Raw genomic sequence first — 22,666 nt, forward strand, 5'->3', positions numbered from 1 at the left:
ATATTGTCTAACATTGGCCATTGGCTAGATTTTACTCGCCAGTGTGTAAGTTGGAGGCCAAGTATAAGTTTAGCACAGACATACATTTTCCTTTGCCGGACACTCTGAGCGCTTCAGATTTTCACACTCCATCTGCGATCTGTGCTATTTTTCAATTCAATGTTGAGGTCAAAAGTATACATGCACATTGCAGAATCTGCAAAATGTTAAATATTTTACCAAAAAAAAAAGAGATTGTACAAAATGCATGTTATTTTTTATTTAGTACTGACCTAAAGAAGATATTTCACATTAAAGGCATTTAAAGGCAGTTAATGTTCATTTAATAATGCATTATTAAAATCACAAGTTGTGTTTGTTAACATTAGTTAATGCACTGTGAATTAACATGAACTTTGATAATGTTAGTTAAAAATACATTTGTACAAAGAATAATAATTAGTGTAATGTATTGCTATTGTTCATTCGTGTTAGTTAACACATAATACATGTAATTTAAGAATGAATTTAGTTTGATAAAAGAGTGGCTTACTCTTTAAAACAAGGGACTCACTGGGAACAAATATCACAAAACACAGCTGTGGATCATTCAGGTAACAGTATTAAGAATCAAGTGTATGTAAACTTTTGAACAGGGTCATTTTTATAAATTCAACTGTTTTCTCTTGTCGACTATATGTAAACATTATGTGAAAAAATCTTCAGGTCAGTACTAAATAAAAAAATAACATGCATTTTGTAAATGTCAAATATTATTTGTTGCATTTTTCTGTCAAAATGACGGAATTATTCAGCTTTAAAAAACAACATAAGATACTGCTGGTTTCTCCAGTAGTGGGCGGAACTAATGCACAAACGGCAATCTCATTGGCTGGCGCTGACCTATTATCATCCCTGTTTTGATTTCAGCAAATCAGTTTGAGCGAACACAGACAGCGTGATTAATATTTATGAACCCAGGAGCTTATTAATCCTTAGTGCGTTTTATATTGTTATTCGTTGTAGAATTTGTAGTATAATTAGCTTATCAGTATTATTGTTGATTTTTTCCCTTTTTTTCCAAAACACTGAATGACCAACAATATCTTAAGCACCACTACCAGTCCTAAATTTAGTTAAAATTACAAATAAGCATTAACACATGAGTTGCTGATCTAGTCAACACCATTTATTATCAATGTTGAAAACAGTTTAAATAAAACTTTAAACAAAACTTTCAAACAGTAGTGTAAAACTCAGAAGTATAGAGTTTTGCTCACAGACACTGATTTACTTGCTACTTACTGTCTCTAACCAATCTCTCAGCATCTGAAGATTTGCTGGCACTAATCTGCCCAACTTTAACAAATCCAGTAATTACTTTTTACTCAAAAGTTCTGTTTCAAGGCACGAAATTGTGAGGAAGTGAGCCAATCAAATTAGAACAGCTGCTTTTGAGCCAGCTCTTACCATTTTTGTGTACAATACGCATCAGAAAGTCAGTGAACGTACTGTGAGGCTGAGATTATAAAGACACCTACTAGTCAAAAGACATCACCGGAAAGTTTGCAGAGTCTCAAAGCATATATCGACTTTACAAAAGCAGATAAGCTGACTGTCATCCTGGGCAGAAACTTCTCGGAAAAAAATGTTGATTCCTACATGTATCCTTTTAAACATCAAAAAACTTCTTATCTGGAACGTAAAGCTAAGATGAAAATGTGCTGAGGTCTTTGATAGTCCAGGATGGATGTTCTGTAGTTGAAAGCAATGCATTTAAAAGTGGATTACATCTAACAACACACTAATCCACCGCTGCCTCAGAACAACTGCAAGTCTTGCATGAAAAAGAAAATATGCTGAGTATAACAACGTAAGCCTTTCTCCTTTCTCTAGCACATAATTACTATGCTGGTCTTTTTGATAATTGCCGAAACAATCCAGGAGTCTAGCAGTGCTGCGTATTCATTAAACAAGGCGCAAACGTAAAGACCTGAATGTAAATAAGGAGTTTTTTTTAAACATTGTTTGATATTCCAGTCAGACACAGAACGACACACATCGAAACACACTCAGTAGCATGTGAAATACAACAAGCTTGGGAGCAAAATGCTATAACTCTTGTCTAGACTAGACACATTGCCTCTTCTGAACCTGTGCAATATGTCGAGCTTTCTGAATATGTGAAGTGACAGTTGTGCCCTAGAGAGAGCACTGAGCCCTTGAGGGTAAACGAGGGTAAAAGAGCAGTGTTCAGCTCACAGCTGGGCTGAGTGAGATTTGCTAGCGGCCACGCAAATGCCCTCATTGCTTTTCTGCTCAGGGCCTTCTGCTAGGCAGATTGCTGCCTCCTGATTATTGACTATTTTTTTTCCTGAGACGTCCTTGACAGTGTTAGAGACGTACAGAAGGAATTATTGCGACATTACAAATTTGCTTTCATGCTTCTAGGTATCTCAGACAAGAAACGCTTAGTGAGAAGCACATTATGATCTGTTCAAATGAGTGTTAACATAAGATTGCAAATGCAAAACATTTTCATTTTATATATATTAAAAGAAATGGTATGAGGTGGCACATACTGGCTACCTCTGAATTTTAAATAAATGGTTTAAAATAATTTGTAACACTTAGTAACACAATAAGGTTCATTAGTTAGCATTAATCAACCACATTAGGTAACAAACTAAGAATAAACAATACTTCTACAACATTTATTCATCTTAGTTAATGTTAATTTAATAATGCATTATTAAAATGGCAAGTTGTGTTTGTTAACCTTAGTTAATGCACTGTGTGGGAATTAACATGAACTTTGTACAAATGTATTTTTAACTAACATTAACAAAGAATAATAATTAGTGTAATGTATTGCTATTGTTCATTCGTGTTAGTTAACACATAATACACGTAATTTAAGAATGAATTTAGTTTGATAAAAGAGTGGCTTACTCTTTAATAACAAATAAATAAATAGCTTGAAAACTAAGAATCATTTACATTTATTTAGCAGATCCAAAGCAGCTTATAAAATATGAGGAATATGAGGCAACAACACAAGAAGTGCTAGCAATACAACGTTTCAAACACAATCTATAATAGCACAAGCTAGAACAGGGAGGGATTTATGAAATATTGAAGGGTTTTGAGTCAGTATTTAAGAACTTAAGAGTGGAGCATCATATATTTCTTGAATATTGTCAAGGATTCGGCTGCCCAGATAGAGTTAGAAAAAAGCAAGGAAGTTGAGTGAATTTATTCATTATTAATTTAGTTTGATAAATAAAGAAAAGAAAAAAACCTTCCACAGGTTTTCCCCCCTTCCAAACCCATCCACAGTGCCTTGCAAAAGTATTCATAGTCATACCCCTTTATTTTTTTCACGGATTGTTATGTTGCTGCCTTGTGTTAAACTGCTTTATACTACTTTTTCCCCACATCAATCTACACTCCATACACCATAATGACAAAGTAAAAACAGAATTGTCACATCATAAATGTATTAAAAATAAAAAACCTGAAATACGTACATTGCATAAGTATTCATACCCTAAACTCAGTACTTAGCTGAAGCACCTTTACAGCCAAAATTATTTTTGGTATGATGCAATAAGCTTTGCACATCAACTTGGCAATTATCTGCCATTCTTCTCACCTTTTCACCTCTCAAGCTCTGTTAGGTTGGATGGCGGCAGACGGACATTTTCAGGTTTCTCCAGAAATATTTGATTGGGTTCAGGCTCAGGCTTGAAGACATTAACAGGGTTGTCTATAAGCCACACTTGCTGTGAGCTTGGGGTCATTGTCCTGTTAGAAGGTGAACCTTATGTCCAGTCTGAGGTTCTGAATGCTCTGGACTGAGTTTTCATTAAGAATATTTCAATATTTTGGTGCATTGAGCTTTTTCTACTCTGACGAGTCCCTCAGTCCCTGCCGCTGAAAAACAGCCCCACAGCATGAGGCTGCTACTACCACACTTTGCTTTTGGGATAGTAATCTGCAGGTGATGAGAAGTCATCAGAGTCCTTTGGGCGCTTTTTTGAAAATTCAAGTGTGTTTTCATGTGTCTTTACTGAGGAAAGGATTGAGTTTGGCCACAGGAAGAGTCCTGGTTGTTTCAAACTTCTTCCATTAAGGGTAACAGAGACTATCAAAAGTTTCTGTGAACTTTCAATGCAGCAGATTTTTTTCTGAACTTTCCCCAGATGTGTGGCTTGATGCAATCCTGTTTCTGAGTTCTACAGGCAGATTTTTATATCAGGGCTTGGTTTTTGCTCTGATATGCATTACTTAGACCTTTCATTAAGACGTGTGCCTTTCCAAATCATACCCAACCAATTGAATTTGCCACAGGTTAACTTCTCTCGAAGCGTAGGAACATCTACAAGCAATATGAATGCTCCTGAGCTAACTTTCAACTGTCCCAGATAAGGGTATGAATACTTATGCAAACGTTTTCATGTTGTTGTTGCTTAGCAATGTTATGGACACGATATTGTCTGGGTTTGACAAAAGGAGGGTGGGACGTGATTGGTGCTGGGGTGGTGACTGAAGGCGGTGACTGAGTAGATCGGACGTCACATCTTTGCGGAAGTCACAGTGGCTCGTGAACATGAACAGCTACTTTAAGCAGGCTGTGTGCAGTTTACTGTGGATTGACTGTTTTGAAACTCATATGGTAGTTACATAGCCCCTAGACCTCAGTTATCATGAAAAAAGCCAAGAAATTTTGATTTTGACAATATGGGACCTTAAATATAAGGCAGCAACGTAACAAAATGTGAAAAAAATGAAGGGGTATGAATACTTTTGCAAGGCACTGTATAAGCAGCAGGATGAAAATTGGAGGGTTATAAAAAAAAAAAATACACAACATTAAGAGAGCGGTTTGGATAGCTCTTGTGGAATTAAATATGAAGGGTAGTTAAGTGAAATGCAAGCATAAACACTCAACTACATGAGTCAGTGCTACTCAACATGAAGAACAAAAAAAAAATATGATAAACACCCTTATCGTGATATACAATTACAGTAGACTACATTCCAAATATAGTCTACTGGCCTCATTAATAAGAAAAATCAAGAGCGCAGCTCTTTAATCTAAAGGGATCTTGAGGCTTTGTGGTCCTTGAGCTTTTCAAAGTTGAGTAGCCCTGAGGACAGGAACATGCCACTGGGGACTAGAACACAATCCTGAAGGATCTTAACAGAAAAGACACTGAGGATGTAAGTGAGCACTGTTAACTTTCTCACTAACATGACAGACTCGAGACAATAACGTCTGAAGAGTCACAAGAGAAAACAGTGTGCATTGTTGTAGTTATAACACTAAAAGTTGCCTGAGGGTGCCGGCACACCCTAGACGATAATACAGCTTCAAAAAGACCAAACAAAACTATTGTCTATTAAAACACAGTCCACATGGATTTGCTCCATTGATATGTCAGGATTTAAAAACGATAGTACAATGGCCTGAAACATCAAACAATATCAAATAACGACTTCTTACAGCAAGTTTATAAAGGATCCTTTTTCCACTGTGGTGGTTCATTTAGCACCTTGAAAAATATACTGTAGAACGGCATTAAATATCATGAGCTGGGATGGTTGTCAGACACACTCTGAAGGTGAATCAAAAGAGGTCCAAGCTGTTAAATAGCTAACTAACACTAAAGATGATTAAGTGCCACCATAAACCTGTAGGCTTTTATTGTCTTCCACGCTTTCAAACTAATGTTAAATGTCACTGTAACACATTAGCATATGGATAGAAGCGAATGAACTAATCATGCATTGAATAATCGTGCATCCTTTCGAAACGCGGTCTAAATTTATGACTGAATGAATTAGAAAGACAAAAGAGCTTTGTTGTAATGTCTGAAAGATCATTGAGAGTGAAATGCCAAAGCTTTATCAGCATTTAGACTACACGTCTGAGCATTGCCAAAGTTCCTCAGTTGAAATTCATTTGTAGTTTGCGATTTTTAGGCGTCTATTGTTACCTAGCAGGGACGATTCAATATCTGTTTGGTTCCCAACAGCGTTGATGCAGAAAGTGCAAAGGCACTCTCTATTCTGTGTGAATACTAAATCAACAGGTAGAAAAATTGTTTATTTTCCTTCTATCTGTCCATGTCTTTTTTTTCTATTTCATTCTTGGTTAAAGACTGCTGGAGAAAAAGCACCATACAGTTTTCTGTTTCATTTGTGACACTACAATACATTGGCATGCCAAAATGCAAGCTTTTCAAAGATGACAAATAAGCATCATACAAACAAACTGCATGAATGTATAAGCTAATGTATATTATTATATAAGATATAGAATAAGGGACTAACTTTTCTAGGCATATGAGTTCATCTCTCATGAGCCCAAGCATGTCAAACTTCAAGGTGATAAAACTAAACTGGCTGAAGAAGCTCTTGAAGCAGAAAGCTTTTCTTTTTCCTATTATTTTCTTTTATGTCTCCTCTCAGCTGCAACAAAATTAATGTGTTTAGAGGAAAAACAAAGGAAAGGGATGCTTATTAAGGCAAAGTAAGGCAAATCTACAATCTACAGCACCATGGCAAAAGAAAATATGTCTAAGAGCTTTGAGTTTGCTGTCTGAATTGAATATGATCAAAGAGGAAGACTGGTAGTTGTGAAATAATATAAACACTATACATTGGGTTTTTGTTGCCCAACTAAACAACACAGTAAACAGAACAAACCAAAACATAAAAAAACGAATTAGTGATAATTACATAGTTAATTAAACTTTAATGGTGAAAGGGGCTGAATCAAGAACCATAAATCTCAATAGTTTTATCCCCCCTGAAAGAAGAACCATGTAATTATGGAATGGTGAAGGGGGCTGAAAGAAGAACCATAAGTCTTGATAGTACCATCCCAAAAAAAACTAAATTCAAACAAAAAGCATGAACAAAAACACACCAACCAAAGCAAAGCAAACAAAACAAAAGTTGGAATGGTGAAGGAGGGCTGAAATACGAACCACAAATCTCGATAGACCCATCCCAAAAAAACAAAAACAAAAAACACACCAAACAAAAACACATGAAAAACAAACAAACAAGCAAAAAAACTGGAATGGTGAAGGGGGGTTGAAATAACAACCACAAATCTAAATAGTCCCATCCCTAAAAAAACAAAAACAAAAAAAATGGAATGGTGAATTAATGGTGAATGGTGAAATAAGAACCACAAATCTCAATAGTCCCCCCACCCCCCAACAAAAACAAAACGCAAAAAAACACAAAAACCTCCACACCAAACAAAACAAAAACTGGAATGGTGAAAAGGGTCTGAAATAAGAACCACAAATCTTGATAATCCCATCCCAAACAAAACAAAACAAAAAAAAAAACTCAAACAAAAACACACAAAAAACAAAAAACTAACAAAACTGGAATGGTGAAGAGGGGCTAAAATAAGAACCACAAATCTTGATAGTCCCATGCCAAAAAAAAAGAAAACTAAACTTATAACGCACAAACAAAAACATGCCAAACAAAGAGCAAACAAAACAAAAAACAAACAAAAACTGAAATAGTGAAGGGGGCTGAAATAAGAACCCCAAATCTCGATAATCCCCCCCCCCCCCCAAAAAAAAAAAAAAAAAAACCTCAAACAAAACACACCAAACAAAACGAAAAACTAACAAAACTGGAATGGTGGTCAGCGCCGATAGCCTTGTGGGCAGCGCGCCGACATACAGCGCCGTTGCGCTCCGGACATCCCGTGTTCGAATCAAACAAAAACTGGAATGGCTGGCTAAAAGGGGGCTGAAATAAGAACCACAAATCTTGATAGTCCCATACAAAAAACAAAACAAAACGTACAAACAAAAACAGACCAAACAAAAAAAAACAAAAACTGGAATGGCAAAGGGGGACTGAAATAAGAGTCACAAGTCTCGATAGTCCCATCCCACAAAAAAACAAAAAATAAAACTGAAACAAAAACACACCAAACAAAACAAAGCAAACAAAATAAACAAAACTGGAATGGTAAAGGGGGGCTGAAATATGAACCACAAATCTTGATAGTTCCATCCCACAAAAAACAAAACTGAAACAAAAACACACCAAACAAAACTGGCATTGTAAAGGGGGGCTGAAGCACAAATCTCGATAGTCCCATCCCCCCCAAAAAACAAAACTCAAACAAAACACACAAACAAAAACAGACCAAACAAAACAAAGAACAAACAAAAACTGAACTGGGAAAAGGGGGACAAATCTCAACAATCCAATCTAGCACAGAAAAAAAAAAAACTCAAACAAATCGCACAAAAAAAAAAAAACACCAAACAAAAAAGCTAACAAAATAAATAAACAAAAACTGTAATGGTGAAGGTGGACTGAAATCAAAACTTCAAATATCTAGTCGCATCTAACACAGACATGAAGCAGCACACCAAACACCCCTCTGGCTGCTCTAAAGTGTCTAACCACCAGTCTGGTCCTAACAGCAATACATTGGGGAGGATTTTCTGAAATTGAGCACTAGGGCAAAAGCAAAGCTGCCTCTTACATGGATACTTGGGCTGAACTCGGTTCATCATGAATTATCCACTATATAACTGACATTGCTTTGAAACACATTTTGGCTTTTGGGTACCATCTAGCATTTCAGGCCTGAGGGCTCTTGAGAGCGAGCCCCATTCCACCATTCCCCAAAATCCCATCTCCAAACACTGTTGACATGAACAGTTTAATTTGAATGGACACTACTTCTCCAAAATGAAGAAACAAGGCTATATTTAGACTCCGCTTTTGCACTTTTAGTCTGTGATGTCCAGCTCCTCAGGGGTCCGGCTGGTTTTAGTTATTCTACCTGCATCCAAGAGATATATGTGCCCTGTAACTAAAGGGAACTCATTCCTGGTAGAAACCTGGCTGTTTGCCTGGCAGAGATTGTCTGATTTGATCAGAGCTACACAGTAGCCCCATTTCTCTATATTTCAGACTGTGCTATGAAATTCCCACAGCTGTAGGCTGCCACTGAGTTTCCAGACTGTGGTGCTGAGCTCTGACATTGGGTAAAGTTCAGAATTGTTGAAGAGGACTAATTGCTTGCATTAGTTATTCAGTGACCGTTTTAGGCAGAAATCCTCCAAAGCACACTGCAGTGACTTATAAAATGGGATGCAACCACTTGTGCACACAGAGTCCCTGGACCATTCATTATCAAAGCTCAGAGAGGAACGTTATTCAAACAGTTACAGAAACGCCAAACTTCTCATTTTATTAGAAAGCGTCTGCCAATTTCCTACAAACAATATGGTAGGGTGAAACAGAGATTCGCTGCTCTAATTAACTGCCTGCAGGATAGGAAACACAATAAACATGGTAATTTTATATACTTTGCATATTAAACAAGCACACACATACACTAGAATTTCCCTTTGGAAATGTCATTTTGAATTGACGTAATGCCAACCATCCCATATTTAATGGGTATAATGTATCACGTTTCAAGCGCTTTATATCAATTAGTTAATGCAGCAAAAAGAAAAGGGGCAAAAATGGGTCTAAAATGAAATATTAAATAAAATGATATAATAATATTAATAGAAATATGTAAAATATTGAAGCAATATAGTAATAATACATTAAATCCCCCAGAACTCTCTTTAAAACATTTTCAATTCAATTTAAATTAAACTGGAGCAGCACACCAGATAATTTAGAGTGTTATTTCCCTGCTTTCTTCCAGTTTTGATTAGCAATTATAATAAAGTGACAAGGTCATGTTCAGAATGTAGATTAAAAATGCATTTAGAACCACTAAGGTCACATTCATAAGTGAAAACACCAGCCAAAATAAAATCTGTACGTGTATGAATTTCATTTTAGAGTGGACAAATAAATCAGTATTCTGCTCACCATCTAATATCCATTGACTCAGACTTAGGGCGCATGACCTCAATATAGACCAAGAGCCTTTCAGTATGCCATTACAAACATTTTCTCATAGTTTACTTCATAATCAATTCTACAAATAGATCTCCAACAATGAGTCAAGCAAAGTTTCTCTTTCAAGCATGCACTGGTATATTAAAATATTGTTTGAGGAGGAAATGTATAATCTAATAATTAGCTCCAATATAAGCTGGTAGACTCAACAGGCACATGGAGTTGACAGAGCGACAGGCAGAAGCTCCATGCTTCACAAACACAACTGACTGCAGGCTTACCGAACAGCTCTGAGTCTTGTACCAGCCCTAAGAACAGCATGAACTCCTACACAATCAGTCCATTTCCGCTCCACAAGTCCTTGAGGATGGCATGAGTATCGCTGTTCTGCAGTGTAACAGGAATCTAAAATGATTTGCTTATGTAGGAGTATGACAGCACGCTCTCGGAGGCTTTATTCATGAAGACATTCAATGAAATGCTAAATTTAAATCTTCTTCCAAAAGCGCCAAATGTGCACATGTATGATTCAGTCATAAAAATGACATTTCTTTAAAAACCAGAAACAATAATCATCCTTAAGACCAAACAGCCTCTTTGGTTACATTCCCACCGTTGGCGTTTGGAACTGACAACTGTGTTTACTTGTCCCATTCACACAACAGCAGTCAGAGGTGGATCAAGCAGCCAAAATCTGTGACTTGAAAAATGTCTGTAACCATGGTAGTAGTAACAGATGTCAATAGGTGTTTTTCTCAGAATTAAGACATAAACTCGCAACTGCGAGTTATAAAATAAGAATTGTGAGATATAAACTTGCAATTGTGAGTTTATATCTCTCAATTCTGACTTTTTTTTCTTACAATTGTAAGATATAAACCCACAATTGTGAGTTATAGTCTACTTTGGGGGGGGGGGGGGGGGGGGGGGTTATGTTCTCTGAATTACGAGTTCATCTCTCACAATTCTGACTTAACTCACAACTGCATGTTTATGTCTTACAATTCTGACTTTTTTTCTCAAAAAATGCAAGATAATGCATGATGCATGAGTTTATATCTCTCATTTCAGACATTTTTTCCCCCAGAATTATGAGATAGAAACTTGCAATTGTATATACCAATTCAGACTTCTTTTTCTCGCAAATGTGAGTTTATATCTCGCAATTCAGACCTTTTTTTCTCAGAATTGAGAGATATAAACTCGCAATTGCAAGTTATAAAGTCCAACTTTTTTGGGAAAAAAGTAGGGCTGGGCGATATGGCAAAAATGTAATTTCGATAATTTTTTCCCATATTGAACGATGACGATATATATTTCGATATAAGCTGTTGATGTTGCCAGCTTTAAAATAGTATCCCAACAATGACTAAAGCCACAAAAATTTAAGGATTCATTAAATTACATTTTTAAGTATAGTTTATTAACAAAAGCAGATTACAGATTTGGCCTTAAAAATTTGAATAACTTACTAAAATAAATGAAAAAAAAAAAAAAAAAGTTGTGACAGAGTATGGTAAATGAGAGTAAATGTACAAAATGTAAACATAAAATTATTGTAAAAACATAATTTGTAATACATTTATTTATTTCTTTATTATTTATTATTATAAATACAATTGTTTATTTTCTCTATTATAGGTTGAGCTATTTAAATTAGAGGCAACCACTGCATTTTGAAACAATCTACAGTATAAATATAAAAAAATTACGACACAGCTCTTTCATAACCGTATTAAGTGCAGACAATTCAGCCATAATCAAAGTAGGCTACTCTCTCATTATTCAAAGTGCAAACAGAGACGGAATATTTCAAGCATGATACAGAGCTATAGACATACACAACCTATTATAGTCTACATTCTGATAACAGCCTAGATATGTCATGTAGCCTAATTTGCGCGCATTGCGGAGTCACTCTCTAAACAAGGGGGATTAAAATTGCTTTTGAATGCGCGTGCGTTTTTTGCTTTCGGTTTCAGTTTTAACAATCGCGCCAAACTCTCAGCTGAGGTGAGAGTGACTTTTCAGATAGCCAAACCACTTATATAATTCGTGCTACCTTTTTTTGTCGACAACTTAAACATCTTTGGATAATAAATCGAGGTTAGTTTCTCTTTCGTCGCTGCTTCCACTCTCTCTTTTTTGTCGTCCTGGTGTTAAGTTTGCTTCGCAAAGTGCGGTAGGAAATGAACTTTGTACTTTGACGTGCACACGCACGCTGCACGCTGTCGCATATTTCTGCTGTGTGATTGGCTCTTAGATTAATCCATATCGAGCAAAAAATGTCTAGAGCTTATCATCGTTATTAACATAAATTTTATCGCGATTCGATATGATATCGTTTATCGGCCCAGCCCTAGAAAAAAGACATGTTAGGTTAATCTCTAACAATTCTGACTTAACTTGCAATTGCATGTTTATGTCTCACAATTCTGAATTTTTTGTTCCTTGCAAATGTGAGTTTATATCTCTCAATTCTGACTTTTTCTCTCAGAATTGTGTGACATAAACTCACAACTGTATGTCTCAATTCAAACTTTTTTTCTCAGAATTGTGAGAGAAACTCGCAACTGTATCATGCAATTGTATATCCCACTTTGCTTTTTTTTCCTCGCAAATGTGAGATAACATTATGCAATTCATACATTTTTCTCAGATTTGTGAGATATAAACTCGCAATTCAGCGAAAAAAGTCTTAATTGCCATGTTATTGCTCAGAGTCACAATTACCGTTTTTCATTTTTCATTCAGTGGCAGGAACAAGCTTTCATATATATCACCCAAAATTGTGATTAAAATTTGCCTGACTCGAGTAAATTTAAGCTAGATGGATGTTCTGGCAAATAACGTTTAACAAATTATGGACAGTAAACAATAAACAGACAATATTTTAAAATTAAATTATAATAAATTCTACATTATTACTATTTTGCCTAAAATACAACCAAAATACTTGGCCTTCAGTCTTTTTCTCAGTCTGACACCAAACAAAATGTTCCCCATCAGCCCCCAAAAAATTAAACTTGCTCTCATCACTAAAGTGAAGTTTGGACTAGTTCTCTCTCCACACAAAATGCCCATGACCAAAGCTGAGCTTAGCCTTTTAATTATTTCTGATGATAAGAAGCTTGGTCACTGCAAAGTGTGCTTTCAGTCAAACTTCTCTTAAATGTCCCTAGACAGAACCATACTCTATTCAGCACTGAACTGGCAAGCAATTCTAGCTACAGTGTTGAACCCGAGTCCCCATTGAGAGTCTCTGTATTATCCTGTCTTCTTGTGCATTTGTCGTACATGGACAACCAGCCTTTTAGGGGGACTTGAATGAATTAGTGTAATTATAAACCTGCAATATTCGAAAAATCACAGATTTGGAATGACCAACTTCTCTTGTAAAGGCTAAAAGTGTGATCCCATTAGCCTTCATCTAGACAACCTCCAATTGCAGGGTTTTAATCACCTTAGAGCTGCCCACAATCCTGCAAATTTCAGTTAAAAAAAGAGAAAAGCTGTCAGTTAAATAGGGCTTGTGATGTAATCAGGGAAATTAACACCAATAACTTGGAGGTATCTGTAAATGTTCTAAAGTTCTTTTTCAAATCTCTCATTTAAGTTTTTATACTTTGTTTCAGAATACAATAATTCATGAAATATGCTTAAAAACTGCCCTTCTACTCCTGTTAGGATAACTTCAAATAGTGACCTTAAAATTTAAGTTGTTCTCCAATTTTGATCTCAACTGTATATCCAATATCAATTGATAATGATAAAAAAGTTATATTGGTAGACTAATCACCACATCTAATTTAAGTTATACTGGACTGCAAAATTTCCATTTGGGTCAAAAACTTTAAAAACCGTACGAAACAAGGACACGGTACCTCCGAGGCTGGCATGGGAGCTTTCTCTGGCACAGAGTAAAAGTTTCTGACTGGCTTATAAATCATGGAACAATCATCTGAGACAACCCAAACATTTCTGACATTGTAATTTCCTGAGGAGAGGAGTGTCTTATCAGTCTCAGACATGATTCCAGCCTCATCGCCCCAGACACTGATGCAACAAACCCACAAAATTATGCCTGAGCGGAAAGATAAACAGGCATCAGCGAGGTAGAACAAATAAGCTATATGGACAACAGAAAGCCTGCATTGAGTGCAATGAACACTCATAATGCTATTTTTAGGCAGACTCAAATCCTCAGTCCAACTCTATTAAAATGCTTGTCATTTGGATGATCCAGCAACTTGCAACCAATGCAACCAATACTACTTTCCTCTCCTCAACACTAAACTGTCAGTACCATAATGATTCTCTCGAAGAACGTCTCAGCTAGTCAGGGTCACAGTATCATTACATAATCCTTTGCAGCACACTGGCAAGATTATGCTAATGGGCTTATAGCTACATCTGGACCCCAGGCTGAACACAGCCGTGAGCATAAAACAAACCTAATCTGCAAAAACAATAAATACGCGCTGAATAACCTTCCCTCGATTACTCAAGTTAATTGGAAGATACAGTGCAGAGGATGCGTGCGTAAAAGCTGATATACAGCGGTTTAGCAAACCACTTTCGAGAGCACGACATTATAGAAGAGTGTGGTTAATTATTGATATGGATTGAATGATTAAGTGAGACTGCAAGTGAGCTGCAGCTGGATACCTTTTTGTCTTTGCTGACATCTTCCTCTTTCTTGGCCGCGTCCAGGTCAGTGACTCCACGACTGAATTCGTCCATTGTGCTGTCGGGGAGGGGAAGCTCCTCTGCGTCAATGTCCGTCTCATCTGCAGCCGGCTTTTCGGCCCCTGTGAGCTCCCGCCCTTTGGAAAGAAACAATTCATCTGGCTAAATATTTATTACAGAGATGGAAGGCGTGATAGGGATTAAAAAAAAGTTAGTGCTGTTAGTGAGATTTTATGTTTTGCTTTTATTCCCACACAGGTATATACACAAGTAGATTTATTCTGACCAAACACTGATGTTGTCTGTGTAAACTCTGGATCCCCTGTGGGACGGTGGTGTTACTGATATGGGGCCCCATGTATGTTTTGACCACACCTTCAGTCGGTCTGTACAGGAGGTCTGTATTTCTGGAAATGGATAGTTGACATGACATGGCAGGCAGTGACAGCCGTGTCCTGTGGTGCGACATGCTATACTACATGTAAAACTATTCTGAACAACATTCTTGTAATGTAATCATATATCATGCACTAGATTTATTACATTAAGTCAGGGACTAAATGGAATATTTATATTTTTAAACATTCATGTCCCACATAAGTAAACGCCAAATATATAAATCAATAAATAAATATAAAATAAAATAATAATAAAAATAAAAAGGATAATATATATAAACAAATTAGACAAATGCATAAAACAATCAATAACTTCATTGTCATTAAATTAAAAAACAATTTGGAGGGATTATAGCTATTTTAGGCTGACAGTTTAACCTAGATCATAAACTGTGTATTGTGTTACTGAACATAACACGAGAGTTAAAACAGGAAATAACTGAGGTCAGAGGCATTTACTCTGCACTCAAACTCATGTACAGTAATGAGACAGAGTCCTTCACAGATCTTCACTGGCATTTCGACTGGCTAAAAGGCAATTCTGGAGCAGAATTTTTTTTTTTTTTGTATCTGGCAAGAAAATAAAAACACACTTCTAGTTTATTGCACATGGGCCTAGATATTTTATTTAGCTAATTGGTCAAATATAAAACATTAACCAATATCATGTGAATAATTATATGAATTTACTTAGATTTTTTTTTTTTGTAACTTGGACAGCTACATCAAATCTTCTCTTGTAGGCATTAATACACTCAGACACCTTCAACGTTTGACATATTATCAGTTTATAGTTTCGAAAATGGTAATAAAATATGACAAGAACTTTGTTTGTTAAACAAATTCATCTTGATAATGTCAGATAACTTTGATAAAAAGGTAATGGATTGAAATCATCTAAAAACTATTCAGACAACTGTTATTATGACAATATTTACACAACTGTCAATACTGTGTTGACCAATTACCAAGCAATGCTTAATTTTGTTCTGTCTGTGATGTAAAAAGGTTGCATTAGCAATTAAAGAAAAAAACACTTAAGCAAAACATGGTAAGGTCAAAGTGTCTGAATAATTTTGGTCCCAAATTTTTATCAATTTACTTCTTCACTGTATGAAGAATTTTTGGTTTTGAATTTTGAAAATTTTGCTATGCTTTTTTACATGAACTATACTGCCCTCCAAAGGCAAAGCGCAGTAACTACACATTTGGTCAAAATTGAGTTTTCAACTGTTGACAACTGTTTTGTCTTGTGGCAAAGTCTCCTGGTTCAATTTTGTCCCATTTCAGAAAAACGAGAGTGACTAAAATTGCAGTAACTACAAAATCCAAACGAATACCAAGGCAAACCGCAGTAAGTGATGTTACTGTGTTCTAGCTTTGACACTGCATCTGCGGTCTGCCGTTACACAATATCCAAAGACGGGTAAGAAAGATAGCAAAATATTAACTCCTAGCAAGGCAAATGACAGCTTTATAATCATTTTAGATGAACTAGCCAGCCGCTAGCAAATTAAACAAGCATTTTAGCCTATCTAGACTGCTCCATTGAGCATGTTTTATTTTTTTTTATGTTTTTTGATTTGGACATCTTTCCATGTTTCAGGCAGCTGATCAAATTGTAGTGACAGCGGTTACTCATTGAAAAGTTAGCTGGCTCCGGTAAAGTAATATTGTTAGGCTAAGTTATAGGGCTGTGCAATTAATCGCAATCGCAAAAAAATCGCGATTTAAGCACATGCGATTTAAGCACATGCGATTTCTAAACCGCATGAGGTTGCGATTTTATCTATCCCCCCAACGGCACCCCCCGCCCTCCTTGAACGTCAAGTTCATTTTATTTTTGATATAGCGCCAGATCACAATAGAAGTCATTTAAGGTTATCTTTCCTATAGAACAGGTCTACACATTGTTCTCTTATTAAACAAACTAAACTGCCTTATGTTATTTATCTTATTTACACGAAGGCATGTAATTTCTGTCTCTTCATGGTCGCGTGATTACAATGTCTCCTCCGCGAAAACACGGACCGGATCGCGGACTCCATTCATAAAAACCTAATTTACTATAGCGCGGAATGCCACGTAATTCGTCGATTTTTGGATTAATAAATAAAAAGTTGGTCTGTCACTTAATTCAAATCACGATATTGACTAGTGTCTGTGAAAACTGAAATGCAAAAATACCGTTTTAACATGAATCCTGCATGTTTCGTTTGCCTCTGTATAAATGGCGGAGACGCGTTTTATTTTTCTACTACACGCATACTGAAGCACACGTGACGCTCCCGCTAATTTTTGGCATTTGCATCTCACTTGAACAGATAAACTCAATCTCTAAAGCTGCTGCGAGTTTCACTTTTACCGTTTCATTTGAGAAAACTAGCATCATATCATACTGTACAGTGTACAGACAGAAACTTCACGGCAACCTGTCAAAATAAAAGTACGGTTTAACATGAAACAGAACAATATTAGTCTTGTATTACTTTTGTACAGTATAATGTAGGTGTTTATATTTTCCTATTTAAATAATTTACATAGAACAATATATATGATAAAAAAAAATATTACAACAAGATTAACCACTTAATTATTATTTAAACGTTTTAAACTGAATATAATTTTTCTTCCATGCATTGAGTTTTAACAGTAAACCTCTGTTTGTTTGCCAACAATTAAAAGGGTTTATTTTTCATTTGATTAAAAATAAATAAATGTTTTTGCTTTTTGATTATCAGAAAAATTAAAACACATAAGAATTTCTAAAAAAAAAAAAGCAAAAGATTGTAGAGCCCTCAAAATGTTAAAATAGAGAGTTTTGGACTTATTTTTCCACTGAAATGAATGTTTTCGTTATTACACAAAGTAGGCTAAAGTACCGGGAAAAAAGTAACATGGCTAATTTATTTTATGTTGTCTGTTTTAAAGACATTTTTACTACAGTTTTGTTTATTAAACTTAATACTATGTTATTTCATTGTGAAATGTTTTGTTATGCACTTATTGTGCACTGAATACATTTAGAATGTATGTATGTAGCTTGTTTGAAAAAGCAAAAAAAAACTAAAAAAAAAAAAAAAATCGCAAATAAAATCGCAATCGCAATATTCGTTCAAAAAAATCGCAATATGATTATTTTGTCCATATTGCACAGCCCTACTAAGTTAGCTATGCCTCCTCAGCAAAGTGACAACCGGACTAGCACCCCCAACATCAACGGTATTGAAATAGCTGTCAATTTGCCTGTGTTTGCAATCCACAATTTGCAAACCATGTTAGATCAAACGATTAAAACAGAATTTATATAGAATGAGTCAGCCTTAAAATGGCAACCTAATTAAAAGACTGATACACCTGTTTTTATGATGATGGATTTTTTTGCATAATCAGTAAATTTACTAGAACTGGGCAGTTTAATTTGTGTCCTGTCATATTCAAGAATAATGATTTCAGGTCTGTAATGAATTACTTTTTAAATAAAATGAGCAAAACACTCTCTGTTGTGAAAGGAGCAGATGACTCTTAATATTGAGGCTTACTAATAAGCAACTGTAACATTCACGGCATGCAAACATCAATAAAACTATTAAAGTTATTAAAAACAATCAACATGTAGCAAGAAGCACAACAAGAAAGTTGGATGAACACTTTTAGTTTATAGATACTGCACTTTGCTTTTGCAATAGTGTTTTAGTTTTTTCAGGTCATCCAAAGGCAGAGTGCAGTATCTGCATTTTGGTGGTCAAAGGTCACATCAGTTGTCATGGTTTTTATCTATAAAAAATTTCTTCCTGAGAAGGCATTACGTGAATGCATTACCATTCATCTACAAGCAGCATGTTTGACAGGCTGGTTTCAGTGTTGGCGTAGTTACTGCACTTAGCCTTTGTAGGGCAGTATAGTGTCCTGCATCCTACTTGTAAAAAAATATCAAAAATTATATCTGGTGTCTGAAAATTTTTGGTTTCACTGTATTCTGTGATGGACAATACTTATCTGTAGTAATTTAAGGAGATAGTTGACCCAAAAATGACAATGTCATCAATTACCCTGAATTATCATGTTGTTCCAAACCTGTAAAACCTTTGCTCATTTTCAGAACACAAATTAAGATATTTTTGATGAAATCTGAGAGCTTTCTGACCCTGCATAGACAGCAACGCAACTGACACATTCAAGGCCCAGAAAGGTAGTAAGGACATCATTAAAATAGTCCATGTGACATCAGTGGTTCGACTTTTATTTTTTGAAGGTACAAGAATATGTTTTGCGTGATAAGAAAAAAATTATGACTTTATTCATCAATTTTCTTCTCTTCCGTGTCAGTCTTCACAGCAGGTTCACATTGGCCTATTTTAAAAATATCCTCATTACCTTTCTGGGCCTTGAACGTGTCAGTTGCGTTGCTATCTATGCAGGGTCAGAAAGCTGTCAGATTTCATGAAAAAATATCTTAATTTGCATTCCAAAGATGAACAAAGGTCTTACGGGTTTAGAACGACGTGAGTAATTAATGACAGAATTTTCATTTTTGAGTGAACTATCCCTTTAAGCGATTATGCGGTTGTTGGGCTCTGAAGTGTCAGCTCTAAGACCCATTTGCTTACACCCTATGGAAAGGGGTTATTAAGGTCTCCCTGTCCCACCACTAGGACAGCAGTGTAGCTGTTAAACATAGTGAGTTCCATCCATGTGACATTGCGGTGTGTTGGTGCTGGGGAATCCTATGCGGATTAGATGCAGCGCGTGGGTGAATGAGAGCTCATTTGCATTTGAAAAGAAAACCTGTCCAAAGGGAGCTGTGGGAGGATGATCCGCCTGAACCCTTGGCCCATGCACCATGAGCTCTGCCCCTCAGACACAAGCAATCATTGGTGCTGTTCCATGCTGCCTATCAAAGCCCGGCACACAAAGACTTCATCTAACGCACTGCGCTAGATTGCACCAAAATACCTAGAACAACTACACTGCTAAATCAAAGTGTGTCAGAGATCAGCAAGACCATCACTCATCTGTAATTTCATCACATCAAGTTCAAGGAGCTCAAACAGACAATCAATTAGAGAGAGTTAGAGGAAAAATTTACTTCAAGTATGAAAAAGAAGAGGAAAGAAAAGAGGATACTGTTCATAACAGTACCTGTTACTCCCGAATCTGTGCATGTTTTGTCAGTGTCACCATCTTCCTGGCCGTCTGCGTTTTGCTGGGTGTGCTGAAGGCTAAGTTTATGACAGACCTCAAAAGCCTGACCCACTGTCCGCACTATCCGCATAGCTTGACTCTGTAGAGAAAAGATAAAAGAGAGCTTAGTGTTATTAATGCACTGAAAGCAAAGTCTATGGTGAAAACAAAAATTCTGATAGTCATAACTAAAGATAGGGTGACCATATTCTGAGAATCCAAAAAGAGGACCCCCCCCATACTTTTCAGTATAAGGATCCAGTAAACTTATGCGTTCAAATAGTAAGTTCAAAACGTCTCTACTAAATTTGTACCATTCCATATCTCCCTTTAGCCAAAAGTATCCGCTTACACTTGGAGTCATGTGATGGCATAACAACAAAACAGCAAAGCAGGGGAGCAGCAACAATGTTTGCATACGAAATGTGAAAAGAGCGGCATATTTAAGCAATAAGGTACGAGAGGCCGTGCTGTATCGTGAATAAATCACGGCTGAAGGGCGTTGATAGGCACGACGCGAAGTGGTTACCACACAATAAAAATATTAAAATCAAAAATATATATTAATTTATATATATTAAGTTGTATGTTTTCATAAAGTAAAATCATTAACTGCCTTCCGCTGTAAAAGTAGTCCCTAACTGCTGCAGCTGTGTTTACGTTGCTAAGGGTGGTTAAAAAGGGGGTTCAATGATACACAAAACCGTTGAGTGAAGCGGTCATAGCAGTGCCGTATCATGAATACGACACAGCTGCTGACCAATCAGAATTGAGGAATGTGGACGTAATTTTATAATTACGTCTACGCTTTGTTAAATGTATTAAGCAATGCACTAAGTGCAGAGAAGAAAAAAATAAGTTAAAGTATCGATCTCAGCAGGCTAGCATCGATCCGATACCAATACCAAAGTTAGTATCGATACTATCGATATTTGGATTGATCCGCCCACCCCTATGTGAAACTACATTTGCGTTTCGGCATGTTAGTGACACACAGCTCTTGCAGCGCAGCTCCTCGTTTGTTTTGTTTTGACAATTGGGTCTTTCACGTCATCAGACAGGTACCTCAGAATAATGCCGGTGGGCAGTGGCTGCATTTAAAGTGTTGAATTAATGACGGTCAGTGAAATGAGGTAAAAAACCCGGACATTTTATGATATTTTACAAAATCCCCCCGGACATAATTTTATAGCCAAAAAGGAGGACATGTCCGGGTAAAAGAGGACGTATGGTCACCCTAACTAAAGATGCTAATATTTATCATACAGAATTAATAATACAATGACTTTTATTAGACATTAAAATGGTTGGATTGGATTTACACTTTTTGGATGGCTTGCAATGTTGGAACTTTTTAGCAACTGAAAGAACAAGTCAAAATCTGACACAAACCAAGGTCATTAACAGGGTAAAAAGATGCCAGCTCTGAAGTCTCAAATTCAGTCAGGGAACAAAAACAAAAGGACTCAAACAAGAGAGAAATTCTTTGATATGACTCATACCTGGTTATTTGATTAATCACGACAGCTTTTGATTCCCTTCCCACACTTTTAATTTCAGATGGTATGCTTTTAGCCAGCAAATGCGGAAAACAGGAATGCTGCCAACCATGTCAGCAGACAATCAAAAGGAACATGAGGAATTTCAAATTTAAATCTGATATTAAAACTTAATGCTCTAAAGCTTTGAGCCTTAGATGTTTTTTTACAGTTTGTCACAAAAGCAACGCAGGAACATCATAAAAGAGGTATGAAAAGAAATTTAATTGGAAACTGATGGAATTTTTTAACTAACGTTCAATTTTCCATGGATTAAGTCTCTATTTTGAGCGCAACTCTATGTACAATTGAAGTCAAAAGTTTACATACACCTTGCAGAATCTGCAAAATGTTAATAATTTTAACCAAAATAAGAGGGATCAAACAAAACACGTTTTTATATAGTACTGACCTGAATAAGATATTTCACATAAAACATTTACATATAGCCCACAAAAGAAAACAACAGTTGAATTTATAAAAAATTACCCCGTTCAAAAGTTTACATATGCTTGATTCTTAATACTGTTGTTAACAGAAAGATCCACAGCTGTGTTTTTCTTTTCATATAGTGAGAGTTGTTAATGAGTTCCTGGTTTGTCCTGAACATTTAAACTGCCCGCTGTTCTTTAAAAAAAATCCTTCAGGTCCCACAAATTCTTTGGTTTTTCAGCATTTCTGTGTAGTTGAACCATTTCCAACAATGACTGTATGATGTTGAGATCCATCTTTCCACACTGAGGACAACTGAGGGACTCATACGCAACTATAACAGAAGGTTCAAATGCTCACTAATGCTTCAGAAGGAAAACCCATGCATTAAGAGCCAGACGTGTAAACTTTTGAAAAGAATGAAGATGTGAACATTTTTCTTATTTTGCTTAAATGTCATATTTTTTATTTATTACTGCCCTTCAGAGGCTACAGAAGATACTTAAATGTTTCTCAGAAGAC

At 36.1% G+C, this 22,666-nt stretch overlaps 1 protein-coding gene across 1 annotated transcript in view; it reads right to left on the minus strand.

Annotated features, from left to right (window-relative positions):
* nos1apa (nitric oxide synthase 1 (neuronal) adaptor protein a) overlaps positions 1-22,666 on the minus strand; it is a 124,962-nt gene that overhangs the window by 18,954 nt on the left and 83,342 nt on the right. The window contains exons 7-8 of the mRNA XM_073851509.1: positions 20,133-20,274; positions 14,572-14,729 (exon numbers count right to left, since the gene is read on the minus strand). Coding sequence (XP_073707610.1) covers positions 14,572-14,729; positions 20,133-20,274 — 300 coding nt within the window. The remainder of the gene's footprint in view (positions 1-14,571; positions 14,730-20,132; positions 20,275-22,666) is intronic.

Source organism: Garra rufa, chromosome 12, assembly GCF_049309525.1.
Source record: "Garra rufa chromosome 12, GarRuf1.0, whole genome shotgun sequence".
Classification (NCBI taxonomy): domain Eukaryota; kingdom Metazoa; phylum Chordata; class Actinopteri; order Cypriniformes; family Cyprinidae; genus Garra; species Garra rufa.